The sequence below is a fragment of the Ursus arctos genome, unplaced genomic scaffold, assembly GCF_023065955.2.
Source record: "Ursus arctos isolate Adak ecotype North America unplaced genomic scaffold, UrsArc2.0 scaffold_21, whole genome shotgun sequence".
NCBI lineage: Eukaryota > Metazoa > Chordata > Mammalia > Carnivora > Ursidae > Ursus > Ursus arctos.
Window position 1 is genome coordinate 4,019,852 of NW_026622886.1, and position 21,777 is coordinate 4,041,628.

The following is a 21,777-nucleotide window of genomic DNA, read 5'->3' on the forward strand; positions in this document are numbered from 1 at the left end:
CTTGGACTCAGGGCTGGGTCCCCTGGGGCGGTGGTGTCTGAGGCTGACAGATCTGCCCTGTCCTTCCTGCCTGCTGGGGGAAGGGGTGGAGCTGGCTGGGGAGCTGGCTCAGATCCCCCTTCCCTAGGTCCTCAGGGGCTTGGCGTCTCACTAAACCCAGCCTGTCCCTCCAGGGGCCCCGGCTGCAGGAGAAGGAAGAATACCGGACTAGGGATCAAGCCACCTGCCTCCATCACGTGAGAGACCTTGGACCAGTCTCCTCCCTCTAGCCCTCAGACTCAGCCTCCCTCCCTGCTCCCTTCACCTCTCCAGGCCTCCCACCCCTTCCTCCTACAGTCCTCCTGCTTCATTCATTCATTCACTCCTTTGATCACTGGGCACCTGCAGCATGCCAGGCATTCAGCAGATCACCAAGGATTCATGGAGCTGACATCCTGGCGGGAAGACGGACAATGAATAACTAATCTCACAATAAACATAAAATCGTAAATTGCAGTGAGCGCTATAAAGGAAAAGACCAGAGTGCTGTCACAGGGAGTAACTGGCACTGGAGAATCAGGCGGTGTCTGTAGCCACGACCCCGAGGCTGAGCCCACGGGAGGAGCCAGAGAGGTGACGGTGGAAGAGCTTTCAGTGGAGGGAGGGCATTTGTGTGGCTCGGCAGCCACTCTGGCTGGAGTTTCAGGATGAGACATGAAGATTTGGGATTCTGACCCCAAGAGCCATGAGAAGGAAATCCGTGTTTGATCCATCTCTGATTTGAAGTGTTATTTCCCCGCGTGCACTGAGTCTGCCACATCTGGGCGCCTTAGACCGAGGGAGCAAACAGCTGAGTGTGACGTGCACTCGTGGGTCCTGCCCCAAAGGGGCTGAGAGAAATGCTGTGACCAGGCCTGGGGAGAGGAGAAGCAGCACAAGGCTCTTCGTGCGTTCCCTCTCTGGTCAACGAGGTTCGACAAGTACTTGTTGAGCACCTACTGCGTACTCCGATGTCCAGCCCTCAGCAGCTGCCTCGGGGAGACAAAACCAGGTGTGGACCTTTTCCTATAGAGCCCTGAAACTCCTGCCCATAAATCTGAAAGAGCCCCTGAGATCAGAGGCCAACTCCCTCATTGTACATATGAATGGATGAGCAAGCCCAGGGAGGGCAGCTGACTGCCCCAAGGTCACATAGCAAGAGTCTGGACCTTGGCAGAGTGGGAGCAGCTCCTCCCACTGCACCTGCCAAAGCTGAGATTTCCACTCTGGGTTCGAGCCCCAAGTGGGAGACATTCAAACTCTCTGACTTCTCGACCTGCCACCTGGTAGGGGGGTGAGACATGCAAAATCCCTGTGCCTGGCAGCCTCACGGTTATATTATACTTCTGCTTGAACCACAGCACCCGGACCTGCGAGCACACCCCCAGGCTTGTGCCTGAGTCCCTTGGTCTTATGGCGGTAAGCGCATCTCCTCCCCCCACAAAGGGAAGAGATTTTCCTGAGTGTATTATATCCAATACATCATATCTAATACGTTAGCCGTCATACCTGGAAAATGCTGGCCACCGACAAGAGAAGTGAATGGCCATGTCTACCTTCCGTTCCGGGCAATCTGTGGGCACTTGAGATTTCTCATTGCTTTTTCGTCTTTGCAACATTCCCAGGAGGCAAGTATTGGTATCCCCATCTTACAGATGAAGTAATTCATTACGAAGATAAGTAAGCGGCCCAATCCCACAGCAGATGAGTGGGGCAGGACCAGATTTGAACCCTGGTCTCTCTGGCTCTGCATCTCAGGTTAATCACTAAGCTACTTTGTCATTATAAAGTGACATCATCACAGGACACGGTAACCTTGTGGAGGGGCCCCTTCGAGCTCATATAAACACTGAAATCCCACCGGATCACCCTGTGTTCACTTTCAGGGGACAGAGGGGAACTTTGCAAGAGCAGAGACACGCTCACAACGCCAAACTCGAATGGGTGACCATGACTCCCTTCATGCCCAGGCCGGTCCCCTGCCCCTCATCATCCATAGCCCTGGTCCCTGGTCATGCCCTGGACGATGGAGGGAAATGACAGGGTCTCTGGTGCGGGCAGATCTGGGTTTTTCCAGCCACCCCCTAAACTGGGCAACCTGGACAAGCTCCTGGCCCCAAGCTGCCCAGGTGATGGAGGTTCAGAGGCCCTCGTTAGCCACATGCAGCCCCCCCTCCTGTGACGGTAGCAGCCCCCTCCAGGTCAATACTAGGGTCCCCTCTGAAAAAAAACACCCTCAGGGGCGCCTGGGTAGCGTAGTCGTTAAAGCGTCTGCCTTCGGCTCAGGGCGTGATCCCGGCGTTCCGGGATCGAGTCCCACATCGGGCTCCTCTGCTGGGAGCCTGCTTCTTCCTCTCCCACTCCCCCTGCTTGTGTTCCCTCTCTCACTGGCTGTCTCTGTCAAATAAATAAATAAATAAATAAAATCTTAAAAAAAAAAAAAAACCCACCCTCAGCCCTCCCCTGCCCTTCCCTTCTTTCCCCCGCCTTCCCCACCCCATTCTCCTCACCCTCACGCATGTCTGCACCATGTTGTCCTAAGTGTGTGGGACGTATGAATGAATGACCCAACTCCCCTCTCATCGACAAGCCCCTCGAGACAAGCTGATCTTTCACCCCTCTTCATTACCCCACACACAGCAGAGCCTTGCCTGGGATGGGTCCTTAGGAAACCTGGGGCAAAAAGTCATGGCAGAGAGGTCAAGTTCCAAGACTAAACAGGCATGTGACCTCAGCCAGTCAATCGCTTCCCTTTCTGCTCTTGTTCAATGGCACGATGGTCCTGCCCTTGTTCTGCCAGACCCCAGCTACTAGGGGCTGGTGGCAGGACGTCCAGAGACAGCAACAGCACTTGGATGGGGAAAGAAGCAAGGATAACTATCAAACCCAAGGTCAACGGACAGCCACCCTCCGACGGCCTAGATGCTGAGAACAGCAGCTGCCATTTACTGAGTCCCGTAATGTGCCAGGGACCCTCCTAAGTGCTTACATACTTCATCCAATTTCATCCTCCCCACAACCTAGAAGGAAAATGAGACTCAGAGACATCACGTGCTTCGCCAAGGACACACAGCTAATAAGCGGGGGTGCCAGGATTCAAACCCAGAGCTGTCGGACTCAAGAGCAGCACACCTTGCCGCCCGCGCAAGCTCATCTACTCAGGAGTCATTCGTTCATTCGCACCGCCGGGCACCTTCCAAGTGCCAGGCATCGTGCTGGAAGGTGGGAAAGACCCGGCGCGCAGGCACACACCCCAGCAGGGACAAGGTCCTGCTGCAAAGGTGAGGGACACAGGAGTCCGAGGAGGATCTTGGCCCGGCTACCAGGCAAGGTGTACCGAGCAAGGCTTGGCCTGCTGGGGCCTGGGCCGCAGAGCAGGGGCGGGGAGAGTGCATGTGGCTGAGAAGGAGTGGGGTAAGTATTTTAAACAAAGATCCATTTCTTAACTGCAGAACTTAGAGCTTTTGACAGGCCCTGCATCTCTAAAAAGAGGAAGTGGAAAGCAGGGTTTCCGTAACTTCTTTGCCCACAAAACTGCCTTTTCAAGAGACGCCGATCCATGTCTGAGGAACACCAAGGCTTGGAAACATTAGCTCAGGCGCTGGACTCTCGTTTTGAAATATAATTCATGGGCTCTCAAATCTGGGAACGCCCTCAGAGATGACCTAATCTGCCCTCATTTTATGGATGGGGAAACTGAGGCCAGGGGAGGGTAGAGGTAGCCGGGGCAACAAAGGGCCTCCACAGCCCAGCCAGGACTCAAGCCCAGCTCTCAGGGTCCCTGTGGCCTGGACAGCCCTGGAGGCCCTCAGTTGTCCCAAAAAGCTGGGTATCTGTGTCGGCCTCTCCCCTCAAACTCTGAGCTCCTGTGCCCCATACAGTACATTCCCGAAAATTCAGGTCAGCGTAAGAGATTCAGGGCAGATACCAGGAAGGGCTTTCTAGCAGCAGGGTCTAGAGGACAGGAACAAGCAGTCTCCTTCTTGGAGGGCTTCTGAGAAGAGGGCAGAGGCCAGCTGCCCTGAGGCTGCCCTAGGCACTGGCCCAGACTCCTTGTGGCCAGAGAGGGTGGGGCGGGGCAGGGAAGAAAGATTTAGGCCCCAGGAGCTGCCTTCCTGGTTTGGGGTGGGACCCTCAGCTTAGACCAGAAACAGGGACAGGCCAGAGCCCCTGTTGGGACAAGCCCTGGAACACTGGTCCTCCATCCGCCGCAAGCGCTCAGGCCCTCCACCTCCAGGAAGTCAGTCCTGCCTGTTCCAACCTCACCTATCTTTTCCTCCTTGGAACCCTGACAGCAACTCAACTCAGGAAAGACTCCCTGAGGTCATGCTGGGCCCTGGGGGGGCCAACACCAAGAAGGAAGGCATGGCCCTACCCTCAGGGAGCTCCAAGTAGGAGGTGGAGACTGGCCGGGACACCTGGCTGTGTGAGGAGGGGACAAACAAGGCCATCTCCTCCTCCACGGGAAAGTAATACAGAAAGAGAACTCCAACTGAGTTCACGTCCAGGAATGCCTCCCTGAAGAGAGGGCCTCTGAGCTGGCCTGTGAGCAGTGATGGCGAGCACAGGGAAAGTGCAAAGGCCTGAGGAGTGGGTGGAGGAGGGGACAGGCCCATGGTGGCACCTGGGGTCTAGTGGCAGGGGAGCAGAGTGGTCAGAGGCTGGGTTCGGGTAAACTGCGGGTGCCAGAGCATTCCCACCTATCACTAGCTGGATGAGCTCAGGCCTGTCACTGACCCTCCTGTGCCTCAGTTTCCCTCCTAGAAGAATAATAACAGCACCCCTCACTGGGTTGCTGAGAAGACAGAAGCGCTCAGAGCGAGGCTGGCCCACGGGAGGCTCTGGCAGTGGGGGCCTCTGCTGTTGAGGGGGCCCAGGCTAGGGGAGGCCCAGCCCCAAGGAGCTTATCACGCACCACCCTGGTCCGACGTTGGGATTCGATGGGCAGATTAGAAACTCCTGAAGGCAAGTCCACAGTGGCTACTCAGTGAACACTTGAGCCTTGAACTGATGTGAGCACCACTCCCAGTTCCCAGCATAAATGACTACTGCACACCAAACACTGAGCTAGGTACTTGCGTGTGTGTGTGTGTGTGTGTGTGTGTGTATGTTTGCACGCGCGAGCCCGCGAATTCTTAATAAATTCCCCCATCCACTTGAGGATGTAGTGATATATAATATTATCAGCATTTTACACACTCAAAAACCAAGCCCCGAGAACAGCATAAATTACCCAAGGCCACGTGGATGCTAATGGCAGGACTTCCTGATCCAGGTTCAGTTCTCTTTCTACTCCCCTCCAAACCAAGAACAACACAGCCTGTCCAGAGGCAGCGGGAGCCTAGGAAATGTTCGAGAGAGCTCTCACACTCCCCATATACTCACCCAGACTAAGCTTCTGTCCTGGTCACTACCATACCCTTGACCCCTGACCTGTGCCCCTGAGACCTCCCTCACCCCATGTGCAGCCCCTCCCCTGCCACGTCCCCAACTCCCCACACACCCCAGTGTGACTGCCATTCTAGCCTCCCGCTCTGGGGTCCAGAGCCCTGGCCCCCTGCCCTCTCTCGAGATTTGGGGCTCTGTAGGGGGCACCACAGCCTCAGGGCTCCAGACACCCAGAGGGACAGCAAGGCCCAGAGAGCTCAAAAAGTAAACAAATCTGGACCCCCACCCCTAATTCAGCATCAGCCAGTCTGTGGTGGGATCCAGGCTTCAGTATTTTTTTAAAACTTCACACATGATTCTAAAGTTCAGCAAGAATTAGAACCAATCCTCTAGACACCTGCCTAGGAGCTGGTGAGAAATGGAGAATCACAGGTCCCCTCCCAGACCCAAAGAATGGGAGCCAGTGTTCTGCACACCTTTATGTTGAAAAGTACTGCCCTAGGCCAACCCCCCTTCTGCACAAACCAGCAAGTAGGGATGGAAGCCAACCCGCCCCCCGCCCCCACCCCGAGGGCACTGGAGGCTAGTGAGTGTCTGAAGCACTGAGAGGGGGCCACAGGCCTGAGGGAATGTGGGAGTGACAGCCTAGAACAGGCAGGTGCCTGGAGGTGCTAAAGTGCTTTCCCAGTGTCCCCGCATCTGGTCCTCAGTCAAGAAGAGAGTCTCATGCCAACCTGGGGAAACTGAGGCTGGAGCAGAGGCTCGACTTGACCAGCACCACCCCCTGCCTTTGCACAGCCCCTGGTCCACTGAAGAGTAGATTTCCCCCATCGCAGCTCAGTGTGTCCTGGGAGGCAGGCAGGGAGGCACTGGGGGTCACTGCCCAAAGTGACAGATAAGGGACTAAGACCCAGGGCAGGGAACCAAGGGCGGAGCCTTCCACAAAGCAGGCCCAGTGCCCTAGGAAGGAGACTCGGGGAGCTAAGGGGTTAAAGGTCACTGCTGACGGAAGCAGCTCTGCCAGGCGGGGTGCTCAGTGGGCTTTACAACTGACTGCCGGGCGCCACCATTCACTGTCGGGGCCATCAGAGCAGTAAGGCTGGGACTAGCAGCAACAGAACCCAGGCGGGGTCCCAGGAAAAGCCTGCAGCTCCTGAAAGGCCTCTCCACCCAGGGAAGGAAGCCTGACTCTCCACCATTACGCTCACGCTGTGGGCCCCTCTCTGCTGGGGAGAGAGGGCAGGCCACGGAGTCCACTGGCCGCCACACCTCAGTGAGGATGGGGGTGTGGCTGTTCTGCCAAGGGCAGAGGCCAGGGTATCTTCATCCAGCACCCCTGCCCCCTCTCCAAACTCACTGCTCTCCAGGGATGGATGGGGCCATCACCCTCTCTGCTAGAGGAAGCTGGGGCCCCCAGGGCCTGGGATGGGATGAAGGGGATCACAGTTGCCTGCATGGGGGTGGTCAAAGCAGGGGCACCCCCTCCTCCCGTGCCCACAGCCCTGGGCATCTGGCAGCCCCTCTCCATACCCCTGAAGGCCCACCTGCCTCATCCAGCACCTCTCAGCAGAAAGCCCAAGCACAGCAATGAGGAAACAGGAGAGAGGGAGAGATAGACACACAGAGGGAGGGGAAGAGAGAGGCCCCCTCTGTGCAGCGTGGCTTCTCTGCAGACCCAGAGCACCCACCGCCACCCCCACCCCCATCCTGGCACAGCTGGGCCAAGGAGGGTGAGGGAGAAAGCAGGGAGCCGGAGAGGGGCGCTGTGGGACCCCACACCCGGGCCCTCTCCCTCCACAGCCACCCCTCCTGCCCCAGGGGGTCTCAGACACCACGGGGAGCAGGGAAGTTCTTCCCTCAAAGAGGAGGAACGAAGGGATGGGAGGACGAGTGGGGACCCACCGGGATCGAGAGATGCCAGGCAGGCGGGCAGCGGGCAGGCAGCAGCGAGTGTCGGAGACTGCTGCGAGCAGCTGGACGCGACCGGCTGGATGCGCGTCCCTCCGTCCCTCTGTCCATCCAGGGCGGCTCCTCTCTGGGCGGTTCTGAGGCCGGGCGGGCGCTGTTAAAAAGCTTTTTATGTGTGTGTGTGTTAATCACATGATTGCCGTTCACCTGTATTTCGAACAAAGACAGCTCACTGTTTCAAGGCCCCGAACAAGAGTCTGGGCACAGGGAAGAGAAGGGAGGCGGGGGGAGGAGGGTTGGCAGCGCCGGGGGTGGCGTCGAGGAAAACTGGGGGGAGATTGTCCAAGGCCGGCAAGCGAGAGAAAGAGAAAACCCTTATCAAACTCCTAATTCACTGGGCTCCGAGGCCCCAGACACACTGGCCCGATTGTCTGGCTGGTTGTGTGTGCGAGCATGTGTGTGTGTGTGTGTTCCAATGTCCGCTCCCCCCACCCCCAACATGCCTTTGCCTCGTGTGACTACCTCATTGTGTCCCATTACCCACCCCCCTCCACCCCCTTGGCCTTTCCCAAGCATGAGGCCTTGCCTAGACCCCCTTTGCAGCCCCACTCCAGGCAAGACTCCCTTGGGGTGGGCCTAGGGCCTTGCCCAGCCGCTGAGCTCAGAACAGTACACAGTCGCCAGCTCGGCCCAGGCCCCATCTGCCCCTCCACACCCACCCACACCTCTCACTCGACACCCACCCTCTGAGAAGAGAGAGGGGCTGTGACCTTATGGGGAGAGACCTGGAAAAGGGGAGAGGAAAAGGAGCCTTGGGTGATGGGCAGGAAAGAAAAAGGAGAGAGGTCACCCCACTGGGGAGGTGGCTGAGGACATAAGTGAGCAGAGAGGTGCAAGAGGGAGGCAGGGCAACTCCCCACCCTTTTGGGGTGGGGGAGTGCGGGACTTCATGACAACCTGGCCTGAGACCCACACATACATCAAGAGAGCATGAACCCAGTGTGGAGGGAGTTAGGGCCCCAGAAGCCTTTCCGTCCTACTTGAAGAGGACCCCCCAGCCCAGCCCCATGGCCAGCCCCCTAGGAACTTCAGTCCTGCCTCCTACCTTGAGCCAGCCCAGCCCTTACAAGTGCTGGGTGTCTGGTGAAAAGGGCACCGGGGGGCGGAGCTAGGGCCTCTGCCCTGGACAGGGGGTATCCAGCTGCCCCAGCCTCCCCAGGTATGGACCTGCATGTGCTCTCTCTCGCCATATGAGCCGAGGACGAGGGTAGCCTGGGTCGGGGCGGGAGGCAGGTGAGGCAGGCTGAGAAGCAGCATCCCTCCGACCACACTAGGCACTCCATAAGTCTTAAACCAGCAGTGCAGGCCAGCCGCCCTCAGATGTCCACAGAACCTTCACCCCTGTTCTCCTCATCCAGCCCTAACCCTTTGCCAGCTGCCCATCCCATCACCTGACGCAGAGATTGGGGGTCCCCATTGGGCCCAATTTTCCTGCAAGCAACAGGTTCTGACCCTGCCCACCAGCATCCCTTGGCTTTCCTGGCCTAACCACCCCCACTCCTACACCGCCCTGACTAAGCCCAGGCCCCAGGACAGGCCTGGGACAGCAGCGCGGGGAGCTGGGGTGGGGGGGGCCTGGCGGAGGAGCCCTGAGTGTTGGGGATGAAGGACAGCGCTGGAGGCTCCACCTTCTGCCCTTCCCTCCCTCCCCTCCCCCTCCCCCCTCTCCCCCTCCTTCCTTCCCAGCCCTCGGCAGCAGCTCAGTGCTCAGTCAGTCTCAGGCTGTCCGGCCAGGGTGGTTGGTGGTGAGGTTTCAGGCTCCGTCCTGACGAGGCCGTGGCCTGAGGCTCAGGGCCCCCCAGCCCCTCCCTCCCAGCCCACCAGCGTCACCCCCCAGCCCCGAGCTGGACCGCACACCTTGGGACACGGTTTTCCACTTCCTAAGGACGAGCCCCAGACTGGAGGAGAGGTCCGAGGAGGTGAGTGAGTGCGCAGTCCGCTCCTCTGCTCCTGCCTTCCTGGGCCCGGGCCTGGGACCCTGCGGTGGGGCATGGGTGGAGTGAGACTGACACCCGCATCTGCCCCCCACCCAACTCCTCTGGGCTCCATCGGGGGAGCAGGCAGAAGGGAAGACGGAAAGGTGAGAGAAAAGGTGGGAAATTCCAGGAGCCAGGATTAGAGCAGAATAAAGAGTCCGTTTTTCTTCCTTTCCATCAACAAACCTCCACCCAAAAAGAGGTTTAAAAAAACCCAAACCCACCCACACCAAGAGACGGTTGGGACCAGGTGGTGGGAAGACGCGGAGGCGGGCGCTAGGAGGCCGAGCCGGGTCTGGCATGTGCGCGGGCCCCAGGGGCTCTAGTGAGTTTAGGGGGAGCCGAGCGGGCGCCACCTCGGGGCTGTGCCCGCGTCGCGTCTCGGGCTGCCGTCGGGGCTGTGCGCACGGCCGCTCCATCGCGCCCTCCTTCCCGTCCAGGTGGGCGTTGGACTCTTCGCAAGGACCCCGGCGGCGGGCCCCGGGGAGGCGGCCGAGGCGGCGGCGGCCGGGGGCGACATGGCGGAGGAGCAGGACCTGTCCGAGGTGGAGCTGAGCCCCGTGGGCTCCGAGGAGCCGCGCTGCCTGTCCCCGGGGAGCGCGCCCTCGCTGGGGCCCGACGGCGGCGGCGGATCGGGCCTGCGAGCCAGCCCGGGGCCCGGCGAGCTGGGCAAGGTCAAGAAGGAGCAGCAGGACGGCGAAGCGGACGATGACAAGTTCCCCGTTTGCATCCGCGAGGCCGTCAGCCAGGTGCTGAGCGGCTACGACTGGACGCTGGTGCCCATGCCCGTGCGCGTCAACGGCGCCAGCAAGAGCAAACCGCACGTCAAGCGGCCCATGAACGCCTTCATGGTGTGGGCGCAGGCGGCGCGCAGGAAGCTGGCCGACCAGTACCCGCACCTGCACAACGCGGAGCTCAGCAAGACGCTGGGCAAGCTCTGGAGGTGAGCGCCCCAGACTCGCCTCCGGGGAGCTCCCGCGGGCCCCCTAGCTGCAGGTGGATTCAGGCTAGACTGCCCGGGCCCTTCTCGCGGGGGCAGCCACCGTTTTGACGGGACTGGAAGCCCAGGTGTGGGCACTGGGCCCGCCCTTCCCCCACGAGTACCCCCTTGAGGTTGCGCTGGCTTAGCACGCCAGCGGCCTAGGCAAGGCTCCCCACCCGGGGCAGCGGGCCGGAGGGCGCCCCCTCGTGGTTGGAATTCTGTCGGTAGCAGGCGAAGGGCCCGAGCTTCTTCCTGGGGTGGGGGTGAGGGGAGTGAAGGCGAGAGAGAGGGGAGGATCCCGAGGGCCCCACACCGCAGGCCTTCACTAACGGCTTTCCCGCAGGCACAGCACACTCGAGGGTGCCACTGCCACCGGCCCCAATGGTCAGAAGGATGCCCGAGAAATGCTTGGGAAAAAACTGAAGACTGAGCTGGACAGGCAGGGAAACTAAGGCAGCCAGATGGAGAACTGGGGGGCAGTTCAAGGAAAATAAGGAATTCAGAGAGGAGTCTTTGAAAGAGTGAGGGATGGAGAGCCGCCAAGGGCAAATCTGTCACTGCAGGATCCTGTCCTTTCCCAGCTACCTTCATCGTGCCTTCCTTATCCTCCCTTCCTCCCGGGGGGTGGGGGGACTCTTCTCTTTAACCTCTAGGGAAGGAGACACACAGAAAGAAGTCTCCCCTCCCACCCTGTCCCAGAGTTGCCAGGCCTGCCTCTCTCTCCCTCCCTCCCCCAGTCCGGCGCCATCTTCTCTTCCAGGGCCCCACCCAGCCTTGAGTAGCCTCCTACCCCTCCAGCCCCAGAGCTGGAGCTGAGAGCCCTAGCCAGGAGGAAACCTTGGCCCCTCTTCCTACCCAGGGTGCCTCAGAGTCCTTGGTTCCCTGGGTCCAGCCCAAACCTCTGGGGACAAACATGCCCTCCAAGGAAAAAGTCTGCCACCCCTCACCTCAGGTCTGGGGCTCAGCCTGGCTCCTTGGGATGTGTTGAGCGGGCAACAACCTCCCACCTCAGGTGCCCTGGGCAGCTCAGAAAAAGACCAGGGGCTCCAGGAGACGCAAGCCTGTAGAGGCCACCTGATTCCCCACTAGACTGCCCAAGAGACAAGCCCAGAAAGGCAAAGGGACCTCAAAGGCCGCGTCATAGCTGGTAGCAGAGCAGGGTCAGAACCCAGGTCTCCTGACTCTTCGTGTAGTGGTCTTCCCCCACACTCTCCTTGGTGACAGTGGCGAGTCACCCCTTCCCTTCGTTCTAAAGCGTGGTCAGGAGGTGGGGGGGAGGGCAGAGGGGGGAGAGCGGGAGTGAAGCGCACCTGAGTTTCAGAAAGTCGGGGCGTCTCAGAGGAGCCTGCCTCCCTCCTGCTGCTGCCCTCCCCTTGTGGGCCCCAGTATAATGGAGATTGGGCCCAGAAGGCCAAAGGTTTAGGGTAGTAGAAGAATCAAGAAGGCCCCCCAAGAGACCAAGAGGGATTCACATCCGGCCCCATGGCCCCATGTGTTTGCTGGTGGCCTGGTACCCCTTCATCTCCCAGTCTCAGCGCTCAGCACTCTGCTCGCCCTGGGCACGAAGAGCAAATGTGAGACAGACAACCAGGAGGGAGACAGACAGGCAGATGGAGCAGACCCTGGGGGTCAGGAACAGACCATAGCACCAGCCCAGTGACAGCATCAAAGAAAGGATGGACCCCACTTCTCCCTCAACCCATTGTGAAGGATTTAAGACCGGACCCTCCATTGTCCCTGTCCCTGGTCCCCCAGCCCAGAGCCCGGGGCTTGGGCTCCCTCGGGAGGACTAGTCTCTGGCCATTACTGATTGGCCCCAAGGGCCAATCTAGTGTAGGCCATCAGGAAGGTGGGCACTGCTTGTTCAGGACCCAGGCCCAGGGGTAGGAGGGCGGCAGGACAATGACGAGGATCAAAGGCTCTGCCCACAGGTGGGTCCTGGGTGGGGGCCCCTCCTGAAATCCCTCCCAGGCTCACGAATCCCAGGCTGCCGGGAAGGGGGATGGGCCAGACAGGCAGAGCTGGAAAACAGGGCCCTAAACCCAAAAAGAGAAAGACATGCAGACAGACTGCTTAGGGTGCTGGAAGTAGGTTGGGGTCGGACACATCAGCATCCAGGTCCTGGCTCCTAAGTGGCTGTGTGAGCTCCGGCAGTCAGGCCAACCTTCAGGGCCCGCCTGGGAAAGGACTGTTCGATGCTGATCACATGCTGACGGTTGTACACTGGTTGACTTGCCTGGAGAGAGTAATTAACCCCAGAGACTAGAAAGGGGGTCACAGGCCGGAGCCTCTCCTGACCCCCAAGTCCACAGGCCCCTTCCCTGACAGGAAGAGCAGATGGAGCAGCAGCCGGTGCCCCACCTTGGGGGGATTCCCAGTTTGCGGGGAGAACCAGCCTACCCTCTCCCGGCCCCTATTCCAACCTTGGAGACCTAGAGGACAGAGGCTAGGTAGTGTGCAAATGAGGATCAGGTTTGCAGTTAGAGCTGTGGGTGACGTGGGGGCCTGGTGGGCAATGCTGAGCGAGGCTGGTGCTGGGGTCAAGATTAGATCTGAGATGGTTTACTTGGTGGGGGCAGGATGGGTCTGGGGTTAGGAGAGAATGAACAGAGCTGAGGTTGGAGTCAGGTGGGGGTCAGGACTTGGAGGCTCGTTAGCCAGCTGTAGCCGCTGAAGGACCGTGGAGGGACCGGGCTGGGGTGGGCGCTGAGGGTAGGGGGGTTGGGGGGCTGGATTCTGTCAAGGTTAGGGTACTGCTGGGAACTAGCATGGGAGGCAACAGTGTGTGCTGTGTCAGAATCTTCCCTCTCTTCTGGCCTGCGCCCCCACTCCATGCCCCCTACTGTTTTCTTGCTTGGATTCACACCCAGTTGCCAGCTGGACAGAGGGCACAAGGAAGGTTTGGGGTAGAAGAGGAAGCTCAGGGTCCCTAGCCACTCCAGAGCCTCTGTGCTGAGTCCCTTGGCTTCAGGCTGAGCCTGCTCCGCACCCTCTGGGGCAGCTCTCCCCGCCACCAACACACACACACACACACACACACACACACACACACACACATATCCCTCCAGGCCTGCCCTGCCCACTCTGCCAGCCCAGACTCCCTGAGGCCTGGCTGGGGAGGAGGAGGGGGGCCTGCACAGCTGGGGGAGGAAGGCGGCAGCCCACTCCCTCACCCCAAGGAGGTGCTGGTCTGGGGTCTTCATCCCATCACTCAGCTAGAGGGACCCTTGGAGAAAGCGACATTAGGGCTGGGTTCTGGCAGCCTGGGGGGAGGAGGCCGCCGGGGGAGGCTAAGCTGCACAGGAATGCTGCTGCCGGCTAGGAGGTGCCTGGTATGACCACCCCCTCCCACCCTGGGGAGGAGGGCTAGGCCTTCCCCTGACTGGGGGAAGAGGGCAGCCACTGGGGAGGGGGTGGGCAGCTGGAGAGAGAGGCCCTTTGGGCAGGACAGAGTCACACCCACAGAGTCCCTCACGTCTAGGATTCTATGAGTTTGTTCTTTCCCCTGAGCCCCTTCTGAAAGGTACCCTATGCTGCCCTCCTCGCCCTGGGGCAGCCAAGCCTTAAACATCACCCCCTGCACCATCTTCCAGCCCTGCCTGAGGCTGGAGTTGGGTGGGCAGGGGCACTGCCTTCAGGGCTTTCCTCCATGGCTGGTCTCAGGCTGAGGACAGGGTCTATCTGCCTCTGTCCCAGGGTCTGGGAAGAATGTCTAGCTTCCTCTACCCTCTGGCACCCCTGGACAAGGAGATATGATGTCCCCCGGGGATGCCGTGACCCCACATAGTGAAGGGGACTTACATCCTGCCCCTTCGGCCACACCACAGTGGAATTCACAAAGTGAGCATTCTGGAGTTGAGAGGGCCCAGCCCAGGTCCTCCTGTCTGAGCCCCCCAGCCCTGTTAGAACAGCACCTGTTTCTCAAGATGCCCGCCATCCATCCCCAGGTCTCCTTCACACCCAGGACCCTGGCCAATCCCACACCAGTGAAGTAAGCATTATCATTCTCATTTGATAAGCAAAGAAACTAAGGCTCATAGAAGCGATTTGCCCGATTTGCCCGTAGTCACACAGCTAGCCTGTAGCAGAGACTGGACTCTTCCCCCTCACTACGCTGTTTCTCCATTTGCATACCTCCAGCCCCAGGGAGCTCACCCCCTAAGGAGGCAGGCAGCTCTACCTGCAGACAGTTTTGATGATGAAAAAGTTTTTTCTTTCCTTGAACTGAAGCTCTGTGTCCCTCAAAAGCGCTATTCCTGGGGTGCCTGGGTGGCTCAGTCGGTTGAGCGTCTGACCCTTGGTTTTGTCTCAGGTTGTGAGCTTCTCCTGGCTCCTGGGGTTGAGCCCCACCTTGGGCTCCTCAAGCAGAGTCTGCTTGTCCCTCCCCATCCCCCTCTGACACCCCCCCCCCGTTGTTTATGTGTGCATGCACACGTGTTCTCGTTCTCTCTCTCTCCTCTCCTCTCTCTCTCTCCGATAAATGAATAAATCTTTAAAAAGCGCTCTATTCCTACTTCTAACTCCATCCTCAGGGTTGCCAGGAGCAGCAGGCTGATTCCCCTCACACCCCAGCCCCTGAGAGTTTAGGGACAGAGATCACAGCCTTCTGAGCCTGTGGTTCTTTGGGCCTCACTTTCTCATTTGTAAATCAAAGAGCAAGCCCCCGCCCCGCCCCGCCTGCCCTCTGGGCTTGCCATCCCCCCCCCCCCCCCCCCGACCTCATCTGTCTGAGGGCACAGACTCACGCTGGCCCCTCTGCCGTCTCCCCCAACTGTACACCCCAGGCTGCTGAACGAGAGTGACAAGCGCCCCTTCATTGAGGAGGCTGAGCGGCTCCGGATGCAGCACAAGAAGGACCACCCGGACTACAAGTACCAGCCCCGGAGGCGGAAGAACGGGAAGGCGGCCCAGGGGGAGTCAGAGTGTCCCGGCGGTGAGGCTGAGCAGGGCGGTGCTGCGGCCATCCAGGCCCACTACAAGAGCGCCCACCTGGACCACCGGCACCCAGGAGAGGGCTCCCCCATGTCCGACGGGAACCCTGAGCACCCCTCAGGTGAGCGCTGGGCTGATGACGAGCTGCGGGTGGGGAGAGCCTGGGCACTGGGGAGAGGCAAGGGCTGGCTGCTGTGAGACTCAGCCCCACCACCGCGCTGGGCGCCAGGGAGGCTCGCCAGGCTACGCAGTTGCCCCAGCTGGGGTGCAGGGTCCTGGAGGGAGCTCAGTGGGAACTCGGGCGCCAGAAGAACTGGCTGGGCAACAGGCTCTGGCTGATGGAAGAGGGCGCAGCTGCTGAGTGAAGAGGCCAGTTAAGGAGGCCATGGAGGCCAAGGGGTGAGTTACAACAGGGAAAGCAGAGACAGGATGATTTTGAGAAATGGGAGATCAGATGGAGGAGAGATCATTGCCTCTTTCCCGCCTCCCAGTCTGATGGGGGAGCCACGGCATGTGATGTTGAGCAGGTGCCATGGAGGGGCCAGACACAGGGCATCCCGTTGCATTTTCATGATGAAAATAGCAGCTAACGTTAATTGAGTGCCTACTGTGTACCAGGCACCCTAATTGCCTTACGTGTATGAACTCACTCAATCACTCTGAACTGTGATGAGGCAGCCACACTGCCTGGGCTCACACGTCAGCGGTGTGGCAAGCAACTCCCGTGTCATGGATGAGAAAATGGACACAACTGAGTCTGAGCCCAGGCAGCTGGACTCCGGGGCCTCTGCTGGCACCAGTGCTGCCTTGCTTATGTTCGTACAACGTACAGAATGCCATACGTGGGGTCAGGCACACGGGAAGTCTCCGTAAGCACAGCTCTGCCCTCAGGAGACACACCCAAGTCTTCCTTTGTGCCAGACCTGGGAGCAGGGGCACCAACAGAGAAGCTCCCCAGTCTCAGAGGTCCATAGTCTAGAGGGAGGAGCAGGAATGCAAACAAATGAATGAAGAAGAAACAAGTGTGCATGAAGCCTGTACCTGCCAGAAGGAGGCCATGTCTGAGCCACTTGGTATCACTTCTGTTTTACTGATAAGGAGACAGATTAGAGAACACGGGCATTTTCCCAGGATCACACAGTGAATGATAGAGCCAGGATTCAAACCCAGGCAGGTCTCTCAAAATCCAGAGCACTTGGCCAGTGCAGGACCTGGCATTGCCTCTGGTCTGATGGGGGAGACATGGGCCGGCCCTCAAGGAGCCCCCAGTCTCATAGACTATGGACATGTTCTCTCTCTGATGGGATCCCCAGTCTGGCCATCTCTCCCACACACTTATATACCTCACCTTCAGAAATGCAGGGACACACACACACACACACACACACACACACACACAGCAGAAGACCCCAGACCACATACCAAACAGCCACCTCAGAATACAACTGTGGGCATGGGCTTTTTCTCAGCCTCCAAGGCCCAGCTCAGCTTCCCCTCCTCAGTGAGACCTTCCTCAAGTCCCCAGGGCAGGGTGGGTGGCTTCCTCCTCTGGTCTTCTGAGCCCTCTGCATAGCCTGTCACTCTGATGCTGCCCTCCAATCCTGTGTGAGTCTCTGGGTCCTCCCCAAGACTCTGGACTTGCAAAGATAGGGTTCGTGTTATTTACGTTTGTATGCCCTGCACCTGGCACCGTGCCCCCTAAGCATTTGCTGAATGAATATGTGAACAAGAAAATAGAGGAACAGGGGTGGAGCAAGTCAGTTACCTAAGTGTCCTCCTGATCAAGCAAGGAAAAGGAGCTGGAGGAAGGAGGGGCAGCAGAGCTGAGCATGTGGCTGGTGGGGCGGAGTCAGAGGGAAGGCTTCCTGGAGTGAGAGGCACTTGAGCTGGCTTTGGGAGGACGGATGGGGCTAGAGGGGACACGTGGCCGTTTGGGGGCCAAAGGTGGGGGGCGGGGGGCCAAGCTAGCCAAAGCGAAGCAATCAATAGTGATGAGGACCGGCGAGGTCAGCCACAAGGAGAGCAGCTGGCAGAGGCAGAGACCGATGGGCCAGACTCATCAGGGTGGACAGCTAAGGGGCAGTGGGAGCAGGGAAGGAAGCCGACGGCAGCTGATATGAGGAAAAACTTCCCAACAGGGAACGTTTTTCAAAATGCAGCAAGCCGCTGCAGGAGGTGGGTGACAGAGGGAGTCCTGCTGGGGGAGGTGGGGGAGGCAGACGCACCCCTCAGAATGGGGAAGTTCAGAAACAACTGGAGACCAGCCCTAGACTGTTACAGAATTAAGTGCTAACTCCAGTGCCCAAACCCGGAAAGCTTACAAGGTCACGCAGTGATCCATCCTCAGCCTCCTGGAGGCATCTTTTCCGACGGCAAACCATCAGGATCCAGAAGCCTCTGACCTCGCTTCCCGCTTTCTTTCTGTCTCCCTTCCACCCAGGCCAGAGCCATGGCCCACCTACCCCTCCGACCACCCCAAAGACAGAGCTGCAGTCGGGCAAGGCAGACCCCAAGCGGGATGGGCGCTCCATGGGGGAGGGCGGGAAGCCTCACATCGACTTCGGCAACGTGGACATCGGTGAGATCAGCCATGAGGTAATGTCCAACATGGAGACCTTTGATGTGGCTGAGTTGGACCAGTACCTGCCACCCAACGGGCACCCGGGCCACGTGGGCAGCTACTCGGCAGCTGGCTACGGGCTGGGCAGCGCCCTGGCTGTGGCCAGTGGACACTCCGCCTGGATCTCCAAGCCACCAGGCGTGGCTCTGCCCACGGTCTCGCCACCCAGTGTGGATGCCAAAGCCCAGGTGAAGACGGAGACCGCGGGGCCCCAGGGCCCCCCACACTACACCGACCAGCCATCCACCTCGCAGATCGCCTACACCTCCCTCAGCCTGCCCCACTACGGATCCGCTTTTCCCTCCATCTCCCGCCCCCAGTTTGACTACTCTGACCATCAGCCCTCAGGACCCTATTATGGCCATTCGGGCCAGGCCTCTGGCCTCTATTCGGCCTTCTCCTACATGGGGCCCTCGCAGCGGCCCCTCTACACGGCCATCTCTGACCCCAGCCCCTCAGGGCCCCAGTCCCACAGCCCTACACACTGGGAGCAGCCAGTATATACGACGCTGTCCCGGCCTTAAAGGGGGCCCAGTCATCACCACCACCCTGCCCAGCCCGTCTGGGTAGCACGCCCCTTCCCCCAGCCCTCGCGCCCCGTTCCTCACCCATCTCAGGCCTGGTGGTGGCTGTGGAGGAGGCTGCAGAGGCTGACGGCTGAGGGAAGGCTTTCTGTCTGGCTCACTGCCTTTGATGACCCCACCCCGTCCTAACCAGGCTCCAGCCCAGGCGAAGGCCCGGGCTACTAGGCTGGGCAGAGGAGACGGAGGTTGATTGTCGCCCCTAGACTGAATGATGAGGGGCTGCACCTTCCCCCCAGGAATGACCCTCATCCCAGGACCTGAGAAAGACCCACTCACCCTCCTCTGGGAGTGGGGGAGGCATCCAGGGTCAGATGGGAATCGGAGGCCCTGCCACACCTGTGCCCATGTTCGCTCCCTCGTGGAGAATGAGGGGTCTGACATAACCCGTGCCACTTGGGCCACATGCCTAAGATCAAAGCCAGCCAGAGACCTGCATCAGTGCCTACAGTGGGCTACGTCTGCCACTCGGGGGCTGAGGACAGCTTTGAACAGCCAGAGGGAGGTCTCCTCATCCCCTCAGGGCCCCCTCCCCTTCTGGACACAGGGAGGAATTGGCACAGAGGCCTCTAGATCCAATTCTGTGCCAATCACCCCATTCTTTGTCTAATGGAGAGAGCGCGCCCCAGTCCTACTCCACCACAACCTCCCAGACCTTGAGGCACGTCCCGGAGGAGGACGCAGGGGCTCCAGGAAAGGATTCAGAGACAATTCACAGAGCCTTCCTCCCAGGCTCCCTGCCAACTCCCTCTCCCCTCACCAGGCTCTGCGGTCCCTGCCCTGTCAGCCCCAACTCCTCGGGCTTCCCAGAGCGGCAGAGCTGCTCAGGCCCCAGCCCTCAGCTCCAGGAGGAGACACAGGGCCTGGCACCCAGGTTGCTGGCAGCAGGCTGAAGACACTAAACTCCTGACATGTACGTTCTGCCCTGGCCTTTTGCCCTTTGCCTCCCAGTGGTATTTGAATAAAGTATGTAGCTCTGTCTGCCCCTATTTTCCTGTTCTGCAGCCCCTACAGTCCACATGTAACTCATTACTGCCCCCTCTTATTTATCTTAGTAGGCCCCTCTCCCCTCTCCCCTTCTCCTAGGTATTCCAGCCCCTATTAACTCCGCATTAAGCATTCCACATAATAAAATTAAAGGTTCCGGTTACCTGCTTGGTGGGCCTCACCTGGCCTGTCTCTTGGTCTCTTATCCCTGTCCCTATGCTTCCTCAGATGCCTTCTGGAAGTAGCGAGGGGTAGAACGCAAAGGACAGATAATGCGAAGGTCTCCTCTCTCTGGTGAGAAGGTGGGGGGGGCGTGCAGTGTGTTGGGAGAACTCGCATCCCAGGGGGGTCAGTGGATGCCCAGGGTTGAGGCCTCCGCTGGGAGCTCTCCCCCGGCCCAGCTGTGCCCATACTGTCGGTGGGCCACCTGCTGTTCTAGCTGGAGCTCAGCAACAGCACCTTCCGAGTAGCCCCTTTGACTTGCCCAGCAGAGGGGTGGGGCTTGCAAGAATTCAAGGGACAGGTATTTGAAAGAGGTGTGGGTCAAGCCTGACGTCTGGCTGTCTGCGGCCAGCAGGCCTATCCTTTAGGATGTGCCGATGGGCCTTCTCTCCCTGCACCCCTCTCTGTGCCTCCCCTCCCCCGGCACGTGCACACACACACACACACACACACACACACACACACCCTGGTCTGCTCCAGGATCTAGCCAGTCTTCGTGGCAGCTGCCTGTGTCTGGGTGTAAACCCAGGATGGCAGACACGCAACCTAAACCTTCAGTGTTCGTTCCCTAAGAGCTCCCTCTTCCCTCGGTGGAATTCCAACCTGTGCACAGGGGCAGAAGCCCCTCCAGCTCAAGGACAAGGGAAATCTCTTTACCACCATGCTCCACTGATAGGTGGCTCTGGGGGTTGGAAGTGTCCCGTGCACTGAGTGCTCCCTGACCAAGTGCTCTACCAAGGGCTTTCAGGCCCAGGAAGGAGTGGGTCTGCTCGTTATTCCTATTTTCCAAACGGGCGGCTGAAACTTCAAGAGGTTGATGCTAAGAAGTGCTGGCGCCGGAATCTGAAGCCAGCTGAGTCCACAGCCTGTCCTCTTCCACCCTGCCCACGGCCTGCAGGCCCCACTTCTGCTCGTCGAAGGGGGTGATGCTTCTTCCGTGACTCCAGACCAGCATCCCCAGCTCCCTTATCCACTTCTCTCGTCTGGGAGCTCCAGCCCCTCAGCTCCTAATCAGGACCTGGGGTAGGGCAGGGAGCACCAAGAGCTAGCCCAGTCCCCCAGGCCAGCCACACTCCCATCTGGAAGCTGAGTCACGTGGGCTCTTCTGGCAACTTCAGCCACAACCACTGGCTCCCATGAAGCTTAGTGGTAACTACAAACCCCTGCTCTTGTAGACATATCTGCTGCCAAGTCAGATCACCCCAAACTGTACAGAAGCTATTTTCTGGTGTTTTCTTTCGTTGTGTTGTGGATAAAGGCAGGATTTTGTACTGATTTTTAACAGATTTCAGCTTGTTGGATTTGACCATTTTCCCACCTATACTCAATCTTGGAATTCTGAATCCAACTTATTATTAATGCTCCTTCTGAGCTTTATATATCTGCAAACTTGAATATCCTTATTCAAGTCACTAATAAAAACGGCTGAAATGAAGAGAGACAGGCCCATATCCACCACTAGATACTTCTCCGTCATCAGTTCTATTAAAGACCATCCAACCAATTTTGAATCTAACTATATCACCACAAGTACAAACTTCTCCATCATATCTGTATGGAAAGGCTGCCTGATGACTTGCTGAAATCAAGATTTGCTGTATCTGCGGGACTCCTCCAACCTACCAGACCAGACCGACCAGACGACTAACCTTTGAGAACAGGAAATTTGATTCACGTGGCAATATTCTTAGAAACTCTGCTAGCTCCTGGATCTCCTCTTCATTGACCTATGTGTTCTCAAACAGGCAACAACCTAGTCTAGAGTTTTGTTAGGGATCAGTGAGTACTAAGTGTAAGTGCTCCTAATTTTTATGGCCCACCCGTTCCCCTCTACTGCAAAGCAGACTGTTAGTCCCTTTCCAGGTGTTCACTGCACCTGCTCTCCGTGGGGCTGTGGACACAGAGCCAGCAGGGCAGAAGGGAGGGGCTACATCGAGATGAAACCACCCGCTCCGGGACCCTGCCTCTCAAGAGATGAAGATGGACTGGGAAGTCACTGGGGATACGGGAGGAGGTGAAATGGCCCCAGAGAGGACAAATGACCTTGAAGTTGGAAGACCTGGCTTGTGCTCACCCCCTTAGACCTCAGGTTCTGGATGTGCT

General features: G+C 58.8%; 1 protein-coding gene and 1 long non-coding RNA gene across 2 annotated transcripts in view; one reads left to right on the forward strand and one right to left on the reverse strand.

Annotated features, from left to right (window-relative positions):
• The window catches only part of LOC113241795 (uncharacterized), a 49,296-nt gene extending 41,834 nt beyond the window's left edge, over positions 1–7,462 (reverse strand). The window contains exon 1 of the long non-coding RNA XR_003311712.4: positions 7,309–7,462. This is a non-coding gene — a long non-coding RNA (uncharacterized LOC113241795). The remainder of the gene's footprint in view (positions 1–7,308) is intronic.
• Positions 7,463–9,101: 1,639 nt separating this feature from the next.
• On the forward strand, positions 9,102–19,655 carry SOX10 (SRY-box transcription factor 10). Its single transcript, XM_026479660.4, has 4 exons — positions 9,102–9,293; positions 9,791–10,293; positions 15,117–15,385; positions 17,705–19,655. The coding sequence occupies exons 2-4, from the start codon at positions 9,869–9,871 to the stop codon at positions 18,406–18,408; spliced, it is 1,398 nt and encodes a 465-aa protein (XP_026335445.1). The 5' UTR covers positions 9,102–9,293; positions 9,791–9,868; the 3' UTR covers positions 18,409–19,655.
• Positions 19,656–21,777: the final 2,122 nt, after the last annotated feature.